The 22,705-nt window shown below is 46.2% G+C and overlaps 2 protein-coding genes across 9 annotated transcripts in view; one reads left to right on the top strand and one right to left on the bottom strand.

Annotated features, from left to right (window-relative positions):
- The window catches only part of MTUS2 (microtubule associated scaffold protein 2), a 296,717-nt gene extending 275,724 nt beyond the window's left edge, over positions 1-20,993 (top strand). For all 6 annotated transcript variants that reach the window (XM_030476621.1, XM_030476626.1, XM_030476620.1 and 3 more), the window contains 7 exons: positions 278-492; positions 2,713-2,818; positions 4,643-4,716; positions 6,257-6,355; positions 7,805-7,924; positions 10,835-10,932; positions 16,778-20,993. In XM_030476621.1, coding sequence (XP_030332481.1) covers positions 278-492; positions 2,713-2,818; positions 4,643-4,716; positions 6,257-6,355; positions 7,805-7,924; positions 10,835-10,932; positions 16,778-16,994 — 929 coding nt within the window. In that variant the 3' untranslated portion in view covers positions 16,995-20,993. The remainder of the gene's footprint in view (positions 1-277; positions 493-2,712; positions 2,819-4,642; positions 4,717-6,256; positions 6,356-7,804; positions 7,925-10,834; positions 10,933-16,777) is intronic.
- Positions 4,038-22,705, bottom strand: part of SLC7A1 (solute carrier family 7 member 1) — a 57,692-nt gene continuing 39,024 nt past the window's right edge. For all 3 annotated transcript variants that reach the window (XM_030476629.1, XM_030476628.1, XM_030476627.1), the window contains one exon: positions 4,038-4,928. In XM_030476629.1, the coding sequence (XP_030332489.1) occupies positions 4,708-4,928 (221 nt within the window). In that variant the 3' untranslated portion in view covers positions 4,038-4,707. The remainder of the gene's footprint in view (positions 4,929-22,705) is intronic.

Genomic DNA, 22,705 nt, shown 5'->3' with positions numbered 1-22,705 from the left:
CCAGGAGGGGACATCCAGTTGCCTTGCAGGTCCATGGAGTTCCCTGCTTCTTCTTATGCTTCGTCTGATCCCAGTTTTGCAATGAAACAAACGTGTGTTTGTGTGTGTGTAAGGGAAAGGGACAAAGAAAGAAGCAACAACCAGAGCTTATTGGTGTCTGACATTCATGGGAGCCTCAGAGAGAGAACTGCTGTGCTCAGTGCTGTACATACAGATCTGATGCCACTGTTTGCTCCCAAGGACTTCAGAGCCTGACTGCATGGTCTTGTCTCCACAGCCCTCAACACAGCAAGATGGAAGAAACTACAGAGCAAGAAGGAGGAGCTGGAGAGGCGGTTTGAGGAGGAGGTGAAGCAGCTTCACAGGCAGCAGCAGGAGGAGCTGCAGGTGCTGGAGCAGCGGCTGCAGGAGGAGTACAACACCAAGAAGGAGAGCCTGCAGGAGCAGCACAGGCTGCAGCTGGAGCAGGTCAAATTGCAGCATCAGGATCAGGTCAGTCTCTGCCTGTTTCCTTTGAAGAGTAGACCATGTCAGTACTGAGTTCAGGTAATGAAATATATTGAATAATCCAACATGAAGACACAGGTATTGAACTGACGACAGGTTCTTATTTCCCCAGCTTAGAGAATGCCAAAATGAGCAAGCCTGCTTGAGGGACCAGAGTCGTTCAGCTCTGACACTGCTGAGCTGGCACTGGTCCCAGCCAGCATTACAGCAGAGGCACTTAACTCATGAGCTTCTTTTTATAGCCAGAAATAACCATGACATGGGTTAAGTGAGTTAATCAAGCCTACAGAGTAAGTTAGTGGCAAAGCTGGAATTAGCATCTGAGAGAGCTGCTTCCCAGTAGACTATCTGCTGTGAAAAATTCCAGACAGGAGGTTACACTGCAAGATTAACAGACTCATTTGGGATGCGGATATGAAACACGCAGAAGACAGAAAAATTCCTGCAGACCATCTGGAACCTATATAATTGTTTTTCTAGATAAATAACCTGCCAAGGATAGTGGCAGTGAAAGGAGAATCCTTCACCTTCTGAAGATGTTGAAGTTGAGCATAATCATTCCTATGGGGTGCTGCTCAGCTGAGAAGCAATTAGAGTATGAATAAAGACTTAAGCAAGGGTGAGGTAAAGAACATGGCAATGCTCATGAGGTTTCAGCACACAGACATCATGTACAAGGACATTGTGCTCTGAGAAAAGTCAAGTGATAGTCCCTATCCCATTAGTAGCCCACTCAGTCATCTAGCCCCGCTTTCCCTGCTCTTTCGTGCAATGTTATCAGCAGGCTGAGTCCTCATTGTTTTGCAAACAGTTCTTCACCACTGAGTTGTCTCCCATATTATTGTGAAAATTAGTTTGGGTAATTTTAAATTCCATGTTAAAGCCCTATCTTTCATTCTAAGAGCATGCTTTCTCCAATATGGGTGGAAATTTTGCTTCTGTTGGGTAATCTAACACATGTGTTTGACAGTTAAGTGCAGTGAAATAACATTTATTCCAGCCATTATTTAACATAACAGTGAACAAAAAAGCTGTTTAAAGTCAAGTTACTTTGCAATGAACAGCTGTGTCATTGCAAAAGTAAATTAGTTTGATCCTCTGCATTGCTAGTTATCACAGATAATGTATTAAATGTAGGGAATAAGATCCCTGTGATTACAAAACTCAGAAAAGCAAATTGATACATTGCATTCAAAACTGCTCTGGGCCACTGACAGAACCTCGATCACCACCTCTCACTGTATTTTCTTCAATGATGCGTATCAAGACACTGTCATTAGGGAACTTGCTTTGCCTTTAGCCAAGTCTAGTAACAATGTACTGAAGGAGTCCCAACACAGAGCCCCCAGCCATCTTCCAGCTGCATCCCCACTCCCATGGTGGCTCTGTGCAATGTTGTGTGTGGTGCAGTGTGTTGGGCAGCTTGCAGCAGCGGGGCCTTTTTCTGGCCTCAGTATGAGATTGGGGAAAAAGTTTTGTGTCTTCACTGTTGTCTTGCTTACGTCCACACTGACCTGAAAACCCATGTGTCTGCACTGAAAAAGGTGCTGTCATATTTTTCATCAGTTTATTGGACGTGGACTGAAAATACGTGACCGACGAGGAAATAGGAATTTGGGTATTGATGACTATGTGGGATACTCTTTTTCAAGAAGTGTGATAGATTGCAATTCCTTTTTCATACTCACTGATAATAATTTCAATGTTTCTCTAGAAATAAATATTTTACAACTGTGAATAATTCGTAGGCACTTTCCAGGCAAGTTAATTCAAGACCTTACAATAAATATCATTGCAGCAAAGTGCCATGAAGACAAAACCCAGGATAGCTCAATACTGTGCGTATTTATCTGACCATCAGAGGGAGCCAGGCCATTAATTTAAATTAATGGAATGTTGAGATTTCTGAACATTTCAGAAACAGCTTCTTCACTTAAGGGCTTTTTTGCCTTTTCTTTCTTATGCATCTCTTTTATCACCATTAAGTTAAAAGGACAAAAACACTACCAGCATTGACTATGCACTATCATAGGCATCAACATGCCCGTTTCGTAATGAATAAAACTGTCTCAAGTGTGGAAGCGTCACTCTCAGTAGATGCCTTTACTGTTTCCAGCTCACTGGAACTCTCCAGCAGTGGCTTCTTGGCAGGCAACAGTAGGTCTAACCATGCCTGTATCTCCCCATTCATTGTCGTTGGAGCAGGTGGAAGATATCACAGCTGTACATGAAGCTGCAATGTTACAGCTGGAAAATAACCACATAGTCGCCATCACAGTGCTGCAGGATGAGAATGACTGCAAGATTCAAGGTAAGCCAAAGAGCTATTCCAGAGCAGGAACTAGCACTGTAGTGGGATCATGTAAGCCTGGATTTTCTTCCTCCGTAACAGGTGATACAGAAAATTTGTGTTGGTCTAGTGCTTTCACGTGGGGTAGACCACCAGGTTTGTGCTAGGGGTTAGAGAGAGCTGTGTGCGGTGTGTACAGCATCTGACTTGGATCTGAGACTATCTGAGGGGTCTTTGGGCCAAAGATAAGGCTTTCTCCATGGATCACTGAACATGGAGACCAAATTCCACCTCACTTCACACAAAGACTTCTCTCAAGAGCCTAAACCTTGGGTGCTCAGGAGGCTGGAGCTCACTGAACATCTCTGAATTTAGGCGCTTAAATGCCTACGCTGCTTCTAAAAACAATGCTAACAATTTTCAGTAGCAAAAGATCTGGCCATGCTGAGCAGATCAAAGCCACATGCTAGTGCAAATCTGCACCTCAGAACTGTTATAAAGAATTTTGTGTTATGGGTTTTCCATGGGATTTGATACTGCAGACAGAACTGTGTCCTCCCTACCAGTTCAGTATCTAAATATATGTCTTTGCACATGCCTTAAGCTGACATTTAACAGTATCTGTACAATCCCGTTTTTCTTTTTTTTTTTTCTTTTTACACATAAGCATGAGAGCCTAATTTTTAAATAGCTTTAAGTAGGTTTTCCCACAACTTTCCCCCAACCGAGCCATATTGCTTGGCTCTGCACTGTGTCAATTAGAGATACAGTCCAGAGTATAATGTGAGCTGAGAACAGTCTATTGCCCTCTCCTCTAGGCAGAGATGGCATCTAGCATATTATTTTTAAATTAACATATACAATTTTGAAAATAAATAAATAAAACGAAAGCTGTTCTTTGGTTAAGGATGTTCTTATCTGTCCATTTTTGTCAGTATTTTCTGAGCGTAAAACTTGGCTGAGGTTAAGTTTGTGCTCCCTGCTCCTGGTGCGGGTATGAAATGCCCTCCTGTGCATGGAAAAGGCATTGCAGCAGCTCCGGTCTAGTGCGCTGTACGGGGCACCAGAGCATCAGTATTACTACTGCTGTTATTCTGGCTAGTGAGCAGAGGTTAGAGGGGAGAACCCCATGGGGTCGAGGGTAAATACACAAAAAAATAGTGTCCATATACTAAAAACATAGGTTTAAAAAGGAAGAACCGTACTGAATGACAGTTTCACGCCATTGGTATAGACATTAAATTTTATTCTACTTTGGTTATTAAACTTCTGGTTATTGCTAAGTCCAGGGTGAGTTGTTCTAGTAGTGAAACTTTTAACCATGTGATGTAAATAGGGGACTTTTTTGTCTCTGGGCTCTGTCAGTTTCACTTACGGAATAAACCTCAAAGGTCATCTGCCGCAGCTCCTGGAGAAGCACAATCATTTGCATTTTTGCATCTGAGTTGCTGACCCCCTCTCTATCTTCCCAAACAAATTGCAACCCCAGCTTTTAAATATATCTAATCTAAAAATCTTTGACTTGGGGATACTCACTGTGAACTGGTAAATGACCCACTGTCAGACTGATCCTTTTCAGATCAGAGCCCCTGGAGCTGGAATTCTGAGCAGTTCTGAAAAATCAGAATCTGGTCATGTAGAAATAGAGGATCCAGTGAAGGATCAGGAAATTCTGATCCCCAAAACAATTTACCTAGGGTTTCAGAGTATTTTACTATCAGTTTCCTACTCAACATCCATGCCCTAAAACCGCATCCTGAATTGCACTTGGCTCATGATGTCAGCTCTCAGAGCCCGGCTTGCTGGACTTTGCTTAGCAATGTCATGTCTGTATTTCTTCTCCAGAACTCAGTATAGCTCACAAACTGGAAAAGGCACAATTGGAGGAGAACTTTGAAAAACTGCGGCTCTCACTCCAGGTTAGCCATTTTGTTATTCCCACCCCTGCAATGATGTTGTGGAGCAGCCGACGGGGCAGCCCCAGCCTCGTTCCCAGCTGCCAGCACACCAGGCTGTTGGTTCTTACCAGCTCTAGTTCCTCTTGTCCTCTGCCTGTCCAAATTGGGATCTAGCAACAAAGGTGCCCCTTCAGGTTTTCTCTTCCCCTTTGGCTGGTTCAGCGCAATACTATCTGAAAGAAAAGAGAGGGCAAACCTGAAGGGACAATAAGGCAGCTGGATAAAGCAAAGAAATGTCCTTTTGACCTTGCTGGGCTGGCACAAGTTGTAAAGTTGAGCGCTTCCCTGCATGGTGGGGAGGGCTCCAGCACCTGCGGTGAGCAGGTGATGCTGTGAGCATCACCTTGTCTACATGGTGCCCTCTGGCAGGCTCAGAAATGCTGAGCTCTCCCTGCCTGGCCCTGTGGCTGTGCTTTCTTCCCCACTGACTGAATGTGGGGAAGCTCGTCCCACAGTGTAGACACATCTCCATTCCCGATGAAGGGCAATGCGGTTCCTGATGAGGGATGTCCGAGGGCTGGCTCCGCTGTACCCCAGGCCAGCCGCACTCAGTCCTGCACATCACAACTCCCACATCACACTGTTAAACACCACACTCAGGATTGGCTTTTTCATACCTTGTATCTCCATGCTGTTCTTACTCTCTAGATGAAGAAATCTGAAGGAGTGGAGTGCAGAAGCGTACCGCTGCAATTCACCCTAAGTTCGGAAATCTTGCCTGAGCAAGTAAAGATGCCACAGCAAATAATGCAAGCTCTGGTTGATTTTGTAGGAAGAGATGAATTACAGCTTTTAAACCCCCTGACTAGCACATACTGTTGCACGCAGCAAATGTCACTGCCTTCCTCATCTGCTCTGACAGTTTGAGGCATGTCAGCAGTTTTGCAATAAGCAATGATGTAATGTTACAGCCAAGAAAGTACATATATGAAAGATAAGGATACCAGTTTCATATCAGCTGTGGCTTTTACAGGTGTTTTATATAGAGAGGTAGCAGGAATGCCTTTGATGGTAACAGAAATGAGATTGCTTAAAATAACATGTTGTTCCTATTTATAGTCTCTGAGATGAAATGACAGTCATTTAAAGCCCACACCACTAACTCATCATTTGTTACCTTGTTTTAAGGCTAGAAAGATAAAAAAAGCAGGGAGGAGGTATCTACCACTTCATTTCTTCATGCCTGTGATACAAATGCCAGCTTTCTTAAAGAAGGACATGCTTGTTCTCATCCAGCCCAAAGTGATGGGGTGATTTAGCATCAAAGACATTTCATGAACTAGTGCCAGGCAGTGTCAGCCAGCCTCAGGCATTGCAGGGATTTCAGGATTCCCTGAGGCCCACTGTATGTTCGAGTGGCCTTATGTAAAAAATTCTACCTTACAGGGCTTTCTAAGCCTTGTCCTGCTGCCCTGGTGGTTTCACAGAGCAGATTGACTTGTATGAATATAAGAGGGTTGGTAACACGGTTCGTGTGTTCATTGGTGTGTCCCCCCTCCAGGACCAGATAGACACCCTCACCTTCCAGAACCAATCTCTTAAGGCCAAAGCAGACCGATTTGAAGAGGCTCTGAAGAAAAACACTGAGGAACAACTGAAGGTAGATGGCAATTATAACTATACAGTCATCAAGTTAAGTATTTCTGAGTATGACTCACATCATGCAATTCAGTGGATAGCAATGGGATCCTTATCCCAAGCACTGGGGGAGCAGGTCCCAGACAAGACCTCAGATCCTGAGCTCTGAGAAGGAGAAACCTCAGTCTAGGTACATAATTTTCTGATTTTACTTCTTTTTCTTTATTCTCTTACCCAGCATTTTTAGCTCTGTTTCCAAAACATTTCATTAACTCCATCTAATATATCCTTACTGCTGTCTATCTTGTCTCCTTTCTTCCTCTCTTCCTCTTTACTTTTATGTCTTTGCATATTTAGGTTTTTTGGGTTTTTTGGTTTTGGGGTGTTTTTTTTGTGTGCCTTCTGAAACATCTTTCTTTCTTTGATATCCTTCCCTCTTCTTTTTTTTCTGGATTTGCAAGGGACTGTCCTGCCATATGAAGTATTTATTTGATTGCTGTCTACAGGGGCAATGCTGTTTATTTACAGTGTGCAAGTAAACACACACTGCAATTAATCTGAAATTAAATAACCCTGAAATAACCCTCCAAAAAGAGTTTTAACTTGGGGCATTTCAGTGTGTTCACAGCACAACCCCATGGGCAGATGTACCAAGATAGCAGAAGTGATAGAATGAAAATAGTGGGGTGGGCAAGCGGCTTGGGAACTCCTTAGGAAAAGAGCACAAATGTCTGAAACAGGCTTGGCCATGGGAAACAGGTAGCGTCCATCCCTTTCTACCTCCACTGCAGTGTTTAATTTACAAGAAAGGACAAATTCTGTTGTGTCACAGTGATGTTAATGCCAAGCACCACCAAGCAGCTCACTGGAGTGAGTTACACTGGGGAAAATCCAGAGCAGCTTAAGTCAGCGACAATATTTCATCAGTATAATTCAGAGTACATCTTTTTCCCGTGGGTTTAACCCTAATATCCCCTACATCTGAAGTTCTTGAGCAGAGGAGGAACTTTTCCCCACCGGATCTGATCTTCGTTAACAGGCACTGTGATGCACTGGAGCAGGCAAGGCAGAACACTGGAGTTTTCGCCTCCAGTCCCCTTGTCTAGTTTCCTCAGTTTCATGTTTGTACTTGTCCCAAGCCAAAATCCCTGCACAAGCATAGAACACCTCACTCAGTTGTCAATACCTGCTATGTTCCCAAGCTATGAATAAGAACAAGGTTTCTGAACAACCTGGCATCCCATCCTTCTGGCCATGAGGGTGGTCAAAAGAAAGGTACCATTGGTTATCCAACCAAAGGGGTGGTCTAGGAGAGAATGTCAGGGTCCAGATGGACTGCAGAGGCCCAGGTCTAGGTGGTTTTCAAATCACTGGCACTCCTAAACCACTGGGTGCATTGAGGAAACTTTATCTGATGGCTGGAGATGTGTTTATGGCTGACAGATATCCAAATGTCTGGTATATTTCCTAGATTGTACGAGCTCCATATCTGCATTTAGAGAAAGATCTGAAGAGCTTAAAGCATGTTCTGGAAATGAAGAACCATCAGATTCACCAACAGGAAAAGATGATTATGGACCTAGAAAAACAGGTGAGTTGTCATTTTTCGTCTGGAGGAGACATCACAGAGAGAATAAAGTAGAAGTTTGTTTACAGCAGATGAACTTAAAAGGGGTGAGGAAACACATGAGTTTGAGGCAAGACACAGTCAAAGGGGTTCATAAATAGCTATATATTGAGTGGTTCCACTCTCAGTATGCATAGATATACCATGTCTCAGGTTTTCACTCTAAAATTGAGACCTTTTCCCACCCCTTCACCCACCCATGACACCCTTGATTTCTCCCACACATTCATTGATCTGTATTGCTTTTTCATGCAGTACCTGCTCAGCCTGTTACATTAGTGGTATAGGAAGAATGCAGGAAGTGAAACTTTTTGGTAGTCCAGGGCTTCATTCTGCACGCCAGCCTGTACCACAGGAGCCAGGTAACCATTTAGGGCTGGAGAGGGCAAGTGGAGGAAGGCCGAGCCATGTGTGTCTTGCTGCTGCTTGTGCAGGCATTTTGGGAGCTCCCAGCCACAAGCATGAATTAGCAATATTCAGCAAGCAGTCCCTGGAAAGGCTTATGCTAGGAAAGGTCTCTCCAACCCTAAAGTAATGCTTTTCTGCAGTCTGCACTGTTTTCTCATCCATTGCTTGTGGCAGTCCCTAATGAAGAACTCCCCAGTTCACCATCAATTACAATTTTTGTTGGAGAGCAGATTCATTTTGTAAGGCATCACCGATAGTGACAGTAAGTGTAGAGTGTGGTGGAAGGATGAGGTAATGCCTCAGTTGGGGAGCTGGGGCAGCTGGTTCAGCACAGCATTCAGTAAGATTTGTTTCCATCTGCAGGGAAATTTGAGAACTCTGATGGTTATTTTGCTGAACAAATGCTTGAGTAAGTGGATGTAGAGAAAAATGTGTCTACAACTGAGGCTTGTTAACTGTGCTCCTTCCAACATGCTGCCTCTGGAGCTAAGCCAGCATCTGAAAACATGCTCTGTAGTGTTCTACCAAAAAAAATACAAACCAAACAATAGCCTACAAAATTCCTGGTCATTTAGCTGCTTTTGCTAATTAACCACATATAAGACACAGTCCTGCTCCTGCCCTTTATAACACTGGGGCTACTGTGGCACAAAGGCTTTCTGTTTAAAGATAGAATCATAGAATGGTTTGGGTTGGAAAGGACCTTAAGATCACCTCGTTCCAACCCCGCTGCCATGGGCAGGGACGCCTCACTCTAGACCATGTCACCCAAGACTCCGTCCAACCTGGCCTTGAACACTGCCAGGGATGAAGCATTTGCCACTTCTTTGGGCAACCTGTTCCAGTGCCTCACCACCCTCACAGTAAAGAACTTCTTCCTTATATCTAACCTAAACTTCCCCTGTTTAAGTTTAAACCCATTACCCCTTGTCCCATCGCTACAGTCCCTAATGAAGAGTCCCTCTCCGGCGTACTCGTAGGCCCCCTTTAGATACTGGAAGGCTGCTATAAGGTCTATGAGGCTGCTATGAGATCTACCTTTGTAAGTGCCAAAACGTCTAGGGCATCTCCAGATACCCTAGGTATGGGGTGAAAGATGGAGTGCCTTGGGGAGAAGGAGAGCATTTCAAATACCAGATCAGGCTAGGCTCCTTGTCTGCAGAAGGGGAGGCTGGAAATGAAGGGGGCAGGAGAGGCGTGGTATAGGGTGAGGGTTGCAATGGAAAGGGAAGGAGATGCACATGTCTTCTCCCATGCTTCATGCTGGCATAGCTACTACTTTTTAAAAGTATTGAGTGATCAAAAAGAGCTCTCAGAGCACTTCAAAATGGGGCCAGAATATTTGCTCTGCTCTAACAAAACATATTGGGATAGGTCAGAATATCTGAGAACCATGAGTATCCTTTATGGTTACCTGCATAGGCTGGAAACCACTGCATAAAACCGATGCTTCTGACATAAAGTGTGAGTTATTGCTAACTCCAGTGCACAATATTTTGGTTCTTTATAAAAGGTTATAAAATTCAACAACCTAGCTCACAGAGATAAGGTTACCCTTGTGCTATCTTGTTTTCTTCCAAAAACGTTGAATTCAGCAAAGCTGAAACTGCTGGAAAATGAAGAATTAAAGTGACAAAGTATGTCAAATTCAAAACTTGGGGAAAACAGGGCATCTGAGGCTGTGGTACCTGCCTGTAAGTATCTTGCTGATGTCTTAATACACTGCTATTGACATCCTCAAACTCTGTCCTTGAAAAGTCCTGAGTAAAAGCTGCCTACACTTGGGGTAGGATACATTTCACTTAATTGTGGCTTAAAGTTAAATGTCTAGTTTAAGCCTATCATTAAAGTCTACACTGTCAGCAGTGGAGAGAAGTGTCTCCAAAGGGCAGCCCACCTCATGTGAATGCAGCAGTAGTCTAAGGCTGGGTGTAATCTGCGCTGGTGGGTAACTCTTTCCTCCCCAGAACTAGGGAATCATAATCCTAGATGCTGGATGCCAGACATTTATGTGTGATGTGGTTACTTGAGCTGGATGATGCACATCATACCTCATTCATCACTAGATGACCACTTGCACCACAGTGCCATTTCCGATCTGGGCATCCCCATGATCCCCAAGTGCCACCAGCTCCCTGTCTAAGAACAACAGCTGGTAACACTGGCTCCCAAGGGATAAAGTTGTGGAGGAACCACTGAGGAAGATGTTTTATTTGTGCTGGACAAGACTTTTCCTCAGCAGTAAGAGCTAGTTCGGCTCTGCCCCTGCTCAATGCTCTGCTGATGACCCCACTAACTTCACCAGTATGATGTGGTGTGAGTCAGACCTGTAAGTCTCCGCTGCAGTTAAGATGACTATTCTCAAATTCTAGAATTTGCCTTAGGGACAAATAACGATAAGGAACAGATTCTCTCAGATCAGGTGTTGGGCTTTCTGCAGACTGAACAAACCTCCTTTCATTGCAGGCTGAAAAAAATCTAAAACTGGAAGAAAGAATCACCATGCTGCAACAGCAGAATGAAGAACTCAGAGCCAGGATTGAGCAAAATACTGTCATAACAAGGTTTGCACTGATATTTGCAATCTGTCCGAGCTTGAAAGGAGACTCCAGATCTTAACTGCCCAAGGCTGACACTTATTTCCTAAGGGAAAAAACTTATTTCTTCCGGAAAGTGTATTGGTGTCCTGTTCTTTCTGTTTTATCAAATCTTTTTTATATTGGGGTTTGCTTACTTCAACATAAGGAAGGCCATGTATCTGTCTGTGTATTCCCATGATTATTGTGCTGAGAGAAGAGTTGCCAGTGGCTTCTCATCTCAGTGTCAGTGCCCTGAGACCCATTAGTCAGTGGGTAATGAGAATGGGAAATGAGGCAATTCCAGGAGAGGGATCCTAATGATGCCACTATCACCCAGACAGGGTTATCCTTTGGTGGATTTTTTCATCTGCACTGTTTGCATCCTTGTCACAAGTTGACAAAGGTGACAAGGCTCGTTGTGTTAGGTGGTATAGAAAGAGAAGGGTAGGACAGTCCCTGTCCTCGACAGTTTATAGTCTGCTATACGGCGAGAGACTGCAGTTAGAGCCAGAAGGAAGGGGAACCAGGATGAAATGCCAGAGCTGAGCTTGTCCTAGAACACAAGCTGCCTAGCTGTCATTGTTGCCAGAAATAATGCTATTGGCCTAAAATGTAATTTAATTTTTAGCTGACGTTTTAAAGCTTCAGCATCTCATCCTGTTTTAATTTTAGAATTTGTTTTCCTAGTTTCTCCTTTATTAATGATTCGGCCTTTAAAAGTTGTTTCCTGCATGTAGATATTTTAAAAAGGCAGCACTGCTTATACTAACATTCAGATTGGGTGAGGATTATGCTTCCTCTCATCTGATTGTAAATACCTGTAACACACATGTAATGGTGTCTGCAGCCTTGCTGTGCTTGGGGAGGGAAAACAGGGATTTAAATGTCTGGTTCACCAGACCAGTTTGATGATTTTGGCTGAGTTGTGGTCTAGAAGTGGCAGTCTCTCTCCATGCCTGTGATAGCAGCCAGGATGCCTGGGTCAGTGCTTGGCATCTCTGCATTGCAGCTGCCTGTCTCTGGCTGGGTGAATAGCACCCTCCATTCCTGACCGGCGCCTGGCTGCAGTGCTTTGCTTCTTGCCTCTAACTATGTAGGTACCGGTTTTGAAGAACATCTTTAGGGAGTAATTCTGAATTTGAGGTCAGACTGGAAAGTCAATTCAGAGGACAGTAATATTCCACAGTAACATCTGCGGACAGCTACAGGGAACAGCTACAGGGACAGCGTTAGCCAGGGCTTTAAAGCTGGAGTTATTAAAACATGCGTTTTCCTGGCAGCAGCAGCCACCCTAACTGCTCATTTCTGTTGTACTGGCACTGCCTGGGAAGTGCAGCATGAAGAGCTCAGGGAGCTGCCCTTGCTGTGGAACAATGCTGATTAGAGCTATTTCTGCTGATTTGCAGTTTGAGTGCCTATGTGGCCGTGGCAGCCCAGCAGCAGCGAGAGGAGGGAGCAGGAGGGATGAGAGCCAGAGCAAAGCCAATGTTTGCATCACGGACAGGAGGGGAGGCCAGAGGAATCAGGGGGCTGAGGGGGGCACCACAGAGAGATTTCCAATCATAGCTAAGGGCAGGTACAAAGGAAGAGAGAAGTACCTTGTATATGGATCATGCACCAGCTTTAGACACAGGAGCTCCACAGAGCCTCCGCAGGGACTTCCCCAAGCACTTGAATAATTCATCTGATTTCCCAACATCTCAGGTTCTCCCCTCAAATCAATCAGCATTTTTTTGATCCTTTGTACTGGGGATGTTTGAGGAATGGTGTTTTCCAGCACCCTAGAGATGAAGATGACCAGGACGGTTGTCTGATCTCTTGTCAGCATAACCCAGACTCTTACTGACCTCTGGGCCTTTTGGGAGAGGATTTAATGTGAGTTGAGTGCAAAACTCAAGCACCTTCGCCTGCATCCCTATCATGTCGGTGTGCACCTGCAGACTTCTGTGGTTTTATGGCTGTGATTTGTTATAGCTTCTTAGATTGTTGGGAGGCTGGGAAAGGAACATGTCTAATCATAAGTCTGCAGTGCTGAGGATAAAAGTTTCCCTAGATGGGTTAGGTCTAAAACTGGAACATGTACATCAAGAAACAAACTTACACAGTGAGAACACATTTGCTTTTACACTGAATGATGAAGAGGGGCTGAATGGATCTCTGTATGCAAGCAACGATGCTGCATCTGCTCATGTCCCTCCCCATGGTGCAGCAGCAGCAGACTCAGGCTGGCCGAGCTGGAGGCAGAGGCTTTGCTGGAGGATGCTGGCACTGCTGGCTGTGCAAGCTGTCTCTGGGTGGTATGAAGCTGTCCCTGCCTGTGTCCACTCACGTCACGTCAGGTCACACAGTGTGAATTCCTAGTGCAATGTGCACAAGGCTAAAAATGAGCAGCGTGACAAGCAGCAGCTCCTTCCTCGGTCCATGTGCCAGAGCAGGTCTCTCTGGGGAACATGCCCAAATGCAGCCTGGTCTGTTCACAGGCACTTGGCTGCATGGCTCTTTTCTGCTCAGATGTCTCCCTACTTAGCTGCAGGTCATGTGAATAACTTGCAGCCTGCCTCTGCCAGCAGTGTTCATTAGTGCTGCAAAGTCTATAGCATGAGAGACTCCAGAGGACACTGGTACCATGCATCCTACTAAACCCCTAGCAAGCAGCATGAAGCCCTCCAATGTAAAGGAATTTGATACATGCTGATGGGCTGTGGGCTGCCTTTGTCTTCTGTCCAAGCAGTGCCTTTAGCAGGGGAGAGAGCTGAGCCCTTCACTGTGCTCTGAGGTCTGTGCTGGTGTGACAAGCCCGTTCTCAATACCCAGATGAGCTTTACCAGCCAGTCACACACTAAAAGTGGCACAAAGGCAGGGAAGGCATGTGCTTTTTTTTTTTCCTCAGTGACTGTAGGGACAGGGACAAGGGGTAATGGCTTTAAGCTGAAAGAGGGGAGATTCAGATTAGACACTAGGAAAAAATCCTTCCCTATAAGGGTGGTGAGGCACTGGCACAGGTTGCCCAGAGAAGTTCTGGATGTCCCATCCCTGGCAGTGTTCAAGGCCAGGCTGGGTCTTGGAGCAATCTGGTCTAGTGGAAGGTGTCCCTGCCCATGGCAGGGATGATCTTTAAGGTCCTTTCCAACCCAAATCATCCATGATTCTAAGATTCTATGATTCCATGAAAGCTGGCTGGAAAAGGATGTAGTGGGGCTTTGTGTATAACTTTTATGGCCTGTCTTGTTAGACACTGCAAAAGTAATTCCATGTGTAGCAAGTTTCCTATGGAGTTATTTCTTCAGGATGACCTCCCTTGTGGACTTTGTTGTGCCTGTTAGACTATGAGCTCATGCCACAGCTGGTTTCCCAAAGGGACTGTGAATAGGATTTTCCTCTTCTACCAGGCAAGCAGCTTTCTGAAAACTGCTGCCAACTTGTGTCCTTTAATCCCTCGATTCTACCAGCCACTGCTTCAAAACTTGCTGGGGGGTGGGAAAAGAACAGACGTATTTGTGCCCACCTGAGCTTCATTTCTGTAGAAACTGAGGCTAAAAAAGCAGAAATTCTTTAAAAATGTTTTTTAAGCAAACTCAGAAATGCCACCCCCACCCTCTCAGAGACTGCTGATGACATGAGAGTGGACCAGCAGCCCATGACGTATGCTATGGCTTCAGGCTATACCCGGGGAAGGAGTTGGGCAGAATTCCATGTGTGCACCCAAAACGCACACCCAGCTGCTGGGGGGGGGGGGGAGGTTAGGTTCCTCCATGTTTTATTCCTGTAACATCCTAAGCTGTCTGTAAATCACGTTAGGTACATGCCCAGAACTGCCCGAGGCTGATCACATCAGGAGCTGGCTCCTGCCCAAGTATAACAAGCTGCAGAAGCCAGGTGTTGCTGTGTACGTATCCTCTGGGATGGTGATGTTGCCAGCACATGCCCAAAACACGTCTGGATCAGGTCCCACCCTTGCCTGCCCTGCCCTATTTCACCTGGTTAGATGAGAGCAGACTCACTGAGGCTGTGGTGCCCATAAGAGATCTCCATGCCCCAACCACCCACAAGCCATCAGCTCACAAGGCATTCTGGGGAAAAGACCTCTCTGTCCTGGGCAGTCAGGAATAGAGGGTTCATTGGGACCAAGGAGGAGGGAGCTGGAGATGGACCCATAGCCTCACGACCTCTTACAGAGGAGAGGGAAGGCCTTGAAGCTGAGCTGCATCCTACGTCAGGACATCAGCTAAAATAGGGAGCATGGAGAGTGCAGACTCCTTTCCGTTTGCATGTAGTAGCAGCTGGTTAAAAGAGTCAAGGATGCAACTGCTGTCTCTCACCTCTTTGCTCTTGCTTTGCCGCTGCACAAATGCTTGCTCATGGCACAGCTTTGGTGGCAGGGTTGAGAAACAAGGGTGAGAGTTACACCTCATCCTTGAGAGTTGAGAAGAAGGCCTAAGCCCCAGGACTGTTCCCCCCTGCGGACTGCTCTAGCCACTGTGCTGCTTTGGAAGAAAATGGGCAGCATTACAAGCATCAGTTGGGTTGTGAAATGCCACAGGGTAAAGGTGTCTGGAACCAGGCATTGAAGCCAGGGAGAAAGCAGGATTTAAGGGGCCCATTAAGCAGCACTTTGTGCTGCTTATTTGCTATCTGCAGGGGTGCCACTGCTGGTGCGGCATGTTGGGTTGACCTCTGAAGCCCCTGGTCGTCTTGGTGCAGGAACAGAAGCCCAGGCCTAGGGGCTGCACGTGCATGGAGCACAAGGGCCCACTGATCCAGGGTTCTGGGGTCCATCGGGAGTGAGTTTGGCCCCATGGAGGTTTACAGGCACATTGCCGGGTAGAATATTGCTGTGACAGTGAACAGGTTGTGCAAAGAGAGGCCACAACCCCATTCTGGGCACCTGCTTCCTCTATGTGCTGAACAAGGGATGATAAATGCCCCAGTCAGCTTCATTGCAAGCAAATATTGATGGGAAGAGGACCTCTGAAACCCCTGTGCTTATCTACATCCCCAAGCTAAGTATCTGTGGCCAGCTCTGAAGTCTCTCCAGCTGACAGTGGCCAAGGCTGAGTGTGAGCATGGGATTGGCATGGAGCTGGTGTGTTCTGCAGTCCTGGTTGCCCACCATGGGAGCAGATGGGGTTCTCTTCAGCTCCCACCCTGCTCACAAACACATGCCCTCTCAGGGAAGGCCAGCGCTAGGGGAGGACGCATACACATGAGTGCCTTATTTCAGCCTAAATTTCTAGTTACCCTCTTCACCCCCTCTGTCCATGAGTGGAGAACCCTGTTCTTGCATTTTTGCTACTTTCAAGCACACAATTAATGAAACAAATATGCTAAATTTTTCTTTCAGGAATTTCCAATTTTTATTTTGTTGTTTGTATGGGAAAATGGCCATTTCTATAGTATCTGGAGTACGTAGTCGATGCACAAAGACCTTGGCACCTTTGCATGCCATGCATGATGCTGACAGTTGCATGAGGCCATGGAGGAAGGCTGGAACTCATCCCATGTATACTTTGGCAGCTGAGGTGCCTCAAAGAGGTGTACAGCAAAGACACAGGCACCCCTGGAGGCAGAGTCAGGCACTGGGGGCAGCTGTCATGTGTGGAGATGCCTTTCTTGCCCAGCAGTGAAAAGACCAGGGGCAACTGTGCCCAACTTGGGCAGCTCAGTTGCAAGCCCTGTGGGCAGATGATGGGATGGGATGGGACGGGACGGGACGGGACGGGACGGGATGGGACGGGATGGGATGGGATGGGATGGGATGGAAAGAGGTGCTCAGGGCCCCTGCAGTGCTGGCACTGGTGCGCCTTACATGCTGTCCTGCTTCCCTCTCCAGGCAATTGTCAGAGGAGAACGCTAATCTTCAAGAGTACGTTGAGAAAGAAGTGGAGGAGAAGAAGAAGCTGAGCAGGACTAACGAAGAGCTCCTCTGGAAGCTGCAGGAGGGAGATGCCGTGAGCCCCGTGAAACTCCCCCCCTCATCGTCCACTTCTTTTTATCGCTGCTCATCAGGGAACTCCTCTCCAGCAAAAGTCAGAACCTTGCGGCGATGATTCAGCCCTCAGCGCCGGAGGTTGCCTGCCTTTTATGTGTTTCTGATCTGCTAAATGTTACCATCCAAGGAACTATCACCATCAGCAGGCGCCCAGGGCTCATGGCTGCAAGCATGCTCAGTAGCCGCATAGCTTTACACTAGGCAGGGTACTCTTATAGTCCCTATATAGGAGCTCTTGGTTCTGACATGTTGATTAGGGTAGCAAAAAAAGATAGCAAAAAGCTAGGACAGCAGAAAGTTAGGATAGCAAAACATTTAGTTTGAGGTGTTAATGTTTTAACTATGGTTAGAGCCAGGAGTGGGAAAATATACTTTATTAATGGTTCATCAGAACAAACTTTTGCTGCAGTATTTCAGGTTAGTTACAAATACAGTTCAAGTTGTGAATATTTCTGTATATGTGTCTGTGTTTATATACATGTATGTACTGTACCTTTGTACCTATATATAGACGCACACACATATATACGTAGTTGAAGATGTTCTGAATTGCATTTTTTATATTATTGGATACTACTAAGTGCTGATATATTTTCATTACAGTCAGCAGTTTTCTAACTCGTGCCTAAGACTTGCATCTAAACGAAATGCATTTCTGTTCAGCCTCCCAGGAATATTTATACCCAATCTAGAAGAAAGTTACACAGAAGTAGAAGCGCCTTCCAAATGACCACCAAGTGGTACTCTATGTAACATGAACACCAGCGACTCTGAAATTCTGAGACAGTACTGCCTTCAAAACCACCACCTTTGCATTGAACACCAGATAAGATACACATACCATTCACTGCTTTTTAAATCTTAGCATTGATATTGTAAGTGGAGATAGGCTAGAGGTGAGAAACATGAGGCTTTTAGCAAATTTGATAGAGGTTACTGGTTAACGTGCTTCAACTTTAGTGTCCTTAAATCCTAGTTAGATCTTATCTTGTTTTACCTTGTCCTGGTTTGGATACAATCAAAACCTCTGGCTGTAGGTTCCTGTCCATTTTGATTTATTTCAAGTCCTGTAAGCAAGAAGGAGAAAATAGGTTGTTCATCCTTAACCTTTGCTGGACAAGAGGTTTCCAGTACTAGGATGAGATACCGGGCACCTGCTAGGGCTCTAGCCTCCTCCCAGCTGAAACACCACACACAGCACAGCAGAATATATGGGCGCAAACAAGGTCAGAATTTCTTTCCTTTCACATATATATTATTTCAGATAGCGAAAGCTTACCTGAAGTTACAGAGCACCTTGAACATTCATGGCAAAGAGTGGCTAAACTACCTTTAACTTCTACCTTTAACTTCCCTACCTAGAAGCAAAGAAATCCACCCAGGCTCGGGGTGACCCCCATGCGATGGGGTGGCGAGGCCAATGAGAGGCTGGGGTGGGACAGGCTGCAGGCTCCCCCCATGGGCACTGCTAGCAAGCAAAAAACATCCCCGAGCATAGCTATTAAAACAAAAGGGATCTGCGGGATGCTTTTCTATCCAGCCTGGGGCCAAGAGCCTGCATGCATTCCTGCTCCCAGCACCAGGGCCAAAGCAAGCGTGAAATCCCTGTGGTGTGGGAGCGCTCACAGGGTGGTATTGCACAGCCCTGCCATACTGCTCGGATGGGAGCTGTGCTTCAGCTTTCCTGAGGAGTGCTCAGGATGCACAGACTGCAGCTTAGATACAGCTTCAATCACTGTCAAAGTGTCTGTGGCCTGTTCCACAGTGTTTAAAAAAAAAAAAAAAAAATAAAAAAAGGTTATTTTTTTTCTCCTTTTTAGAGAAACTTATATTTTGTAGCAGCTTTTGCATGATACTGTGATACTGAGTAAATTGAGCGTCTTATTAGAATAGCTCATGCCACACTAATACTCTTGAAATGCATTACTAGATTTTAGTGTGTCCAGCAAGTACAACCTGAAAGTAAGATAGATACCTAGCACACACATGCACACAAAGCCCCTTCTTGCCAAGTACAATTTTAATCACTTTTATACTTGCTAAATGCACAGATATCTGCAATACTGCATTGTTTCATCCTGCCAATACAATTCTGATATAATGAGATCACAAGATCATAGGATGATGTGGGTTAGGAGGGACATTAAAGATCACCTAGTTCCAACCCCCTGCCACGGGCAGGGACACCTTCCACTAGACCAGGTTGCTCCAAGCCCTGTCCCACCTGGCCTTGAACACTGCCAGGGATGGGGCAGCCACAGCTTCTCTGGGCAACTTGTTCCAGTGCCTCACCACCCTCACAGTGAAGAATTTCTCCCTAATGTCTAATCTAAATCTACCCTCTTTTAATTTAAAGCTGTTGCACTTTGTCGTGTCACCACAGGCCCTGGTAAAATCTCTTTTGACCTTTGAGTCCCCTTTAAGTATTGAAACGCCACAGTAAGGTCTCTCTGGAGTCTTCTTTTCTCCAGGCTGAACAACCCAAACACTCTTCACCTTTCTCCATAGGAAAGGTGTTCCATCCCTCTGACGATTTTTGTGGACCCTCTCCAACAGGTCCGTATCTTTCCTGTGCTGAGGACTCCAGCACTCCAGGTGGAGTAAAGTGGAGTAGAGCGGTAGAAACATCTCCCGCAACCTGCTGGCCGCACTGCTTTTGAAGCAGCCCAGGATGCAGTTGGGTGAGGTGATGCAACCAGAGTTGTTACCATGATGCTAATCTGAACTTTTCCACGCTAAACACACTAGAACATACTATTGACCAATTCATTCTTCCCTTCTATTTCTGGTGCTTTCCTTTGTTGGTTTAAATTCATATGCAAGAGATGCTTCCAGCAGTGAATTGGGAGTGGGGCTTTTATGTTGGGAAAACTGGGACCAGTCCCAGTTCCACCTTCATTTGGTATAATCACCAGTCCCTTTCCCATCTACTTTTTGCCTCCCAATCCTGCCTCTCACTGGATTCTTCCTTGGCATGGCTTCAAGGGCCTGCCCAATTGCTAGCAAAGCTGCAGGAAGTTCTGCCTGACCAGAAGGGACGCAGCTATCCATCCCTGCAGGGGTGTGAAGGGTGGTTTCTTCTGGTGCAAGCCCAGAAACATGGACTTTTTTCCCCAAAAAAGGTTATTCCTTTTTTCTGCTCCCCCTCTGTCCTGTCCCTCATTGCCTCTGTGTGCCAGAGTAGCTGTGGAGTTGGGCAGCTGCTCCCAGGGGATGAAGACCCCAGAGTGCATGGCCAAGCCGGTAACCCCTGCTCTTGCTGGGGAGTTGTGACCATGCAAGGCGAGCATGGCATTCCCAGCAGTGTGTGGGCCACATCTCTATCCTTGCTCCCTGGCCATCCCTGCTCAAAGGCAAGCAAGGGGAAGCTTTTGGTTTTGGAGGGCTGGAGACTTCCCAACTGCCATAGCCATGGCAGGGGCTTTCCTATTTGGCAGGGTAGGGTGGCCTTTGGCAGGAGAGGGAATGCAGCCAGCACTAAACAGGAAAGGGTTTTATTGCCCCTATGTCTTTAGAAGATGCTGTTTGATTTGGTTAATCTTTATTCGATGCACAAGGCTGCAATAGAACCAGCCTGCCGCTGCTCTGGAGTGGCTCCAGAGAGTGGCACCGGGAGCAGGTTAACAGCCATAGGATGGCAGGAGAGGGGCATGAGCTGGGGGCACGGAGAGCTCCAGGATAGCTCTGTTCTCCTGTGAGAATGTGCCATTTGGTCCCATTCGAATGGCACCTCAAGTGATTGAGGGCACAGACAGGACGTGGTGATGCCCAGCGGCAAACGCTTGCGGTGGTGGTAGGCAGGGGGAGGAAAGGAAAAACTATCAAGTGCAAAATCAGGTATTTTACGTCTCTGCACTGATGGTGGTTGTGTCCCATGGACACGCTGAGGAGCCTCTGTACAGTTTCCCATGCAGCAGGAGCTCTGTGGTCCCATTTACTATGTGGCTAATGATTAGAGGAAGAGTTTGTATTATTTCAGTTATGATGTACAGATAAGTGTAATATATTCCTGATAATAAATACATGTGCCAGCACATATATGGGCTGACGCATACGAACCAGCATGTCCTGCAGTGTTTTCTATATGTCTGTGCACATAGAAACTGGACTAGAAGTGAAACCCCATTGAAGGTTACCCCAGTACAGTAAAGACTGAAGCTAGACAGCCACACAGCCTCCTCACAACAGGGTGGCTCGGTTGAGTTACCCGACTATGGATAACAGGCTATAAATTAGATCAAAAACCCCATTAATTCCTTTTCTAAGGGTGCTTCCTGTGCGGCTGGGGCTCCCAGGAGACCAGGGATTGTTGTCTGCAGTGTTTTTATTAAGGCACCACGCTTGAGCATGTGGGAAGGGAAACATTTCTGCCCATGGCTCAGGCACAGCAGCAAACACGCGTTCTCTAACGTGCCGGTCTGCTGCTGTTTCAACACAGCCTCCCCTTGCCCTGCCCTTCCACTGAGAGCACGGAGTTCCTCAGGCTTTGCCACAAGGACTAAAAAGGAGCCAGGGCACGCCCCACCTCAGGAATGCGCCCGGTAACATCCTCCTGGAAGATTTTTCCAAGCCTCTGGCTCACTTGGCACAGAGGAAGCTTCGGGAAGGACCAGGACTGAGAGCAGAAGGAAAGCAGGGTTCCTGGGGCCACTGACTCATTTACAGCAGGACACACAAGCAGGAAGCAGGCGGACAGACAAGACTTCTCCTGCCTGGTCATTTCAGTGTTGTCCTGCAGACCCTATCCTGGAAAACCCCACCAGCAGAACTCTTCATTTGTCACACAGCCCCAGGTTCCTGAGACAACCAAACTTTGCAATGCCAGTAAAATTCACACCACCTGGGTAAATTTTAGGCTAATTTTGCAGGTTTAGGAAGTCCCACCTAATACCTGAACTGGTACTAGAAGACAGAAAGAGACTCACCTCAGTGTCAGCAGCAGTAACTGCTTGGCACTGAGCACAGACTCCAGCCTGCAGCAAATCCCCCACATCAGGTATTGTCCCATCTGTGTCAGCAAACCCAAAAGTCAGTGCAGAGTTAACACGAGCAGCTCCCAGAGCAAGTGCCCTCCTGCAGAGACTGGGACAGCCAGCAAGATATAGGAACTAGCTGGAAAATAGAAGCAGGCTTACAAATGAGGGCAAACAACAGGCATTGTTTATCTGGATACTGAGAAATATGTTTTAATGCTGTACCACAGAATTACAAGTGAACTTCCAAATTCCAAAACCATCATTCAGGGGAGAAGTATTTACAGTGTCGCCAGGATAAAAAGTAGCCACACACCCGTGCTGTGCTCTGGGGCAAGGTTCACATTGTAAAACTTAAGGCTTTAATCGCTACATGAACGTGGTAAAAACCAAAACAAACCCAAAAAATCCAACCCAAAGATTAAAAAAAGATAAAAAATAGATCTGTTTGCAGAACAAGCATTAAAACTATTTATTACGCCCGTAAGAAATTCTGAGAAATCATTAGGAAAATAGACCATCAGACAACAGAAAGGTATTTACATTTTGCTTAATAATTAAAAAATAAAAATATACAGACTCTTCCATGGCTTTGGTCAGCAACAATCCCGTTGCTGACATACGTGCCCCAAGCTTGCACTAGCACACTGCCTCAGGGCTGCCAGCGGCTCCTCCTGCGCCCTGTGCCCAGCACTGCTGGAAGGCACAACTGTGCTGCAAGGGAACCAACCCTTCGCTTCCCACTGCTGTCTCAAGCCCACAAGTCACTCTGCCGACGCCACTGCCCCACACGGCA

This window comes from Strigops habroptila, chromosome 2, assembly GCF_004027225.2.
Source record: "Strigops habroptila isolate Jane chromosome 2, bStrHab1.2.pri, whole genome shotgun sequence".
Lineage (NCBI taxonomy): Eukaryota > Metazoa > Chordata > Aves > Psittaciformes > Psittacidae > Strigops > Strigops habroptila.
This window is presented reverse-complemented; position numbering and strand designations above follow the sequence as displayed.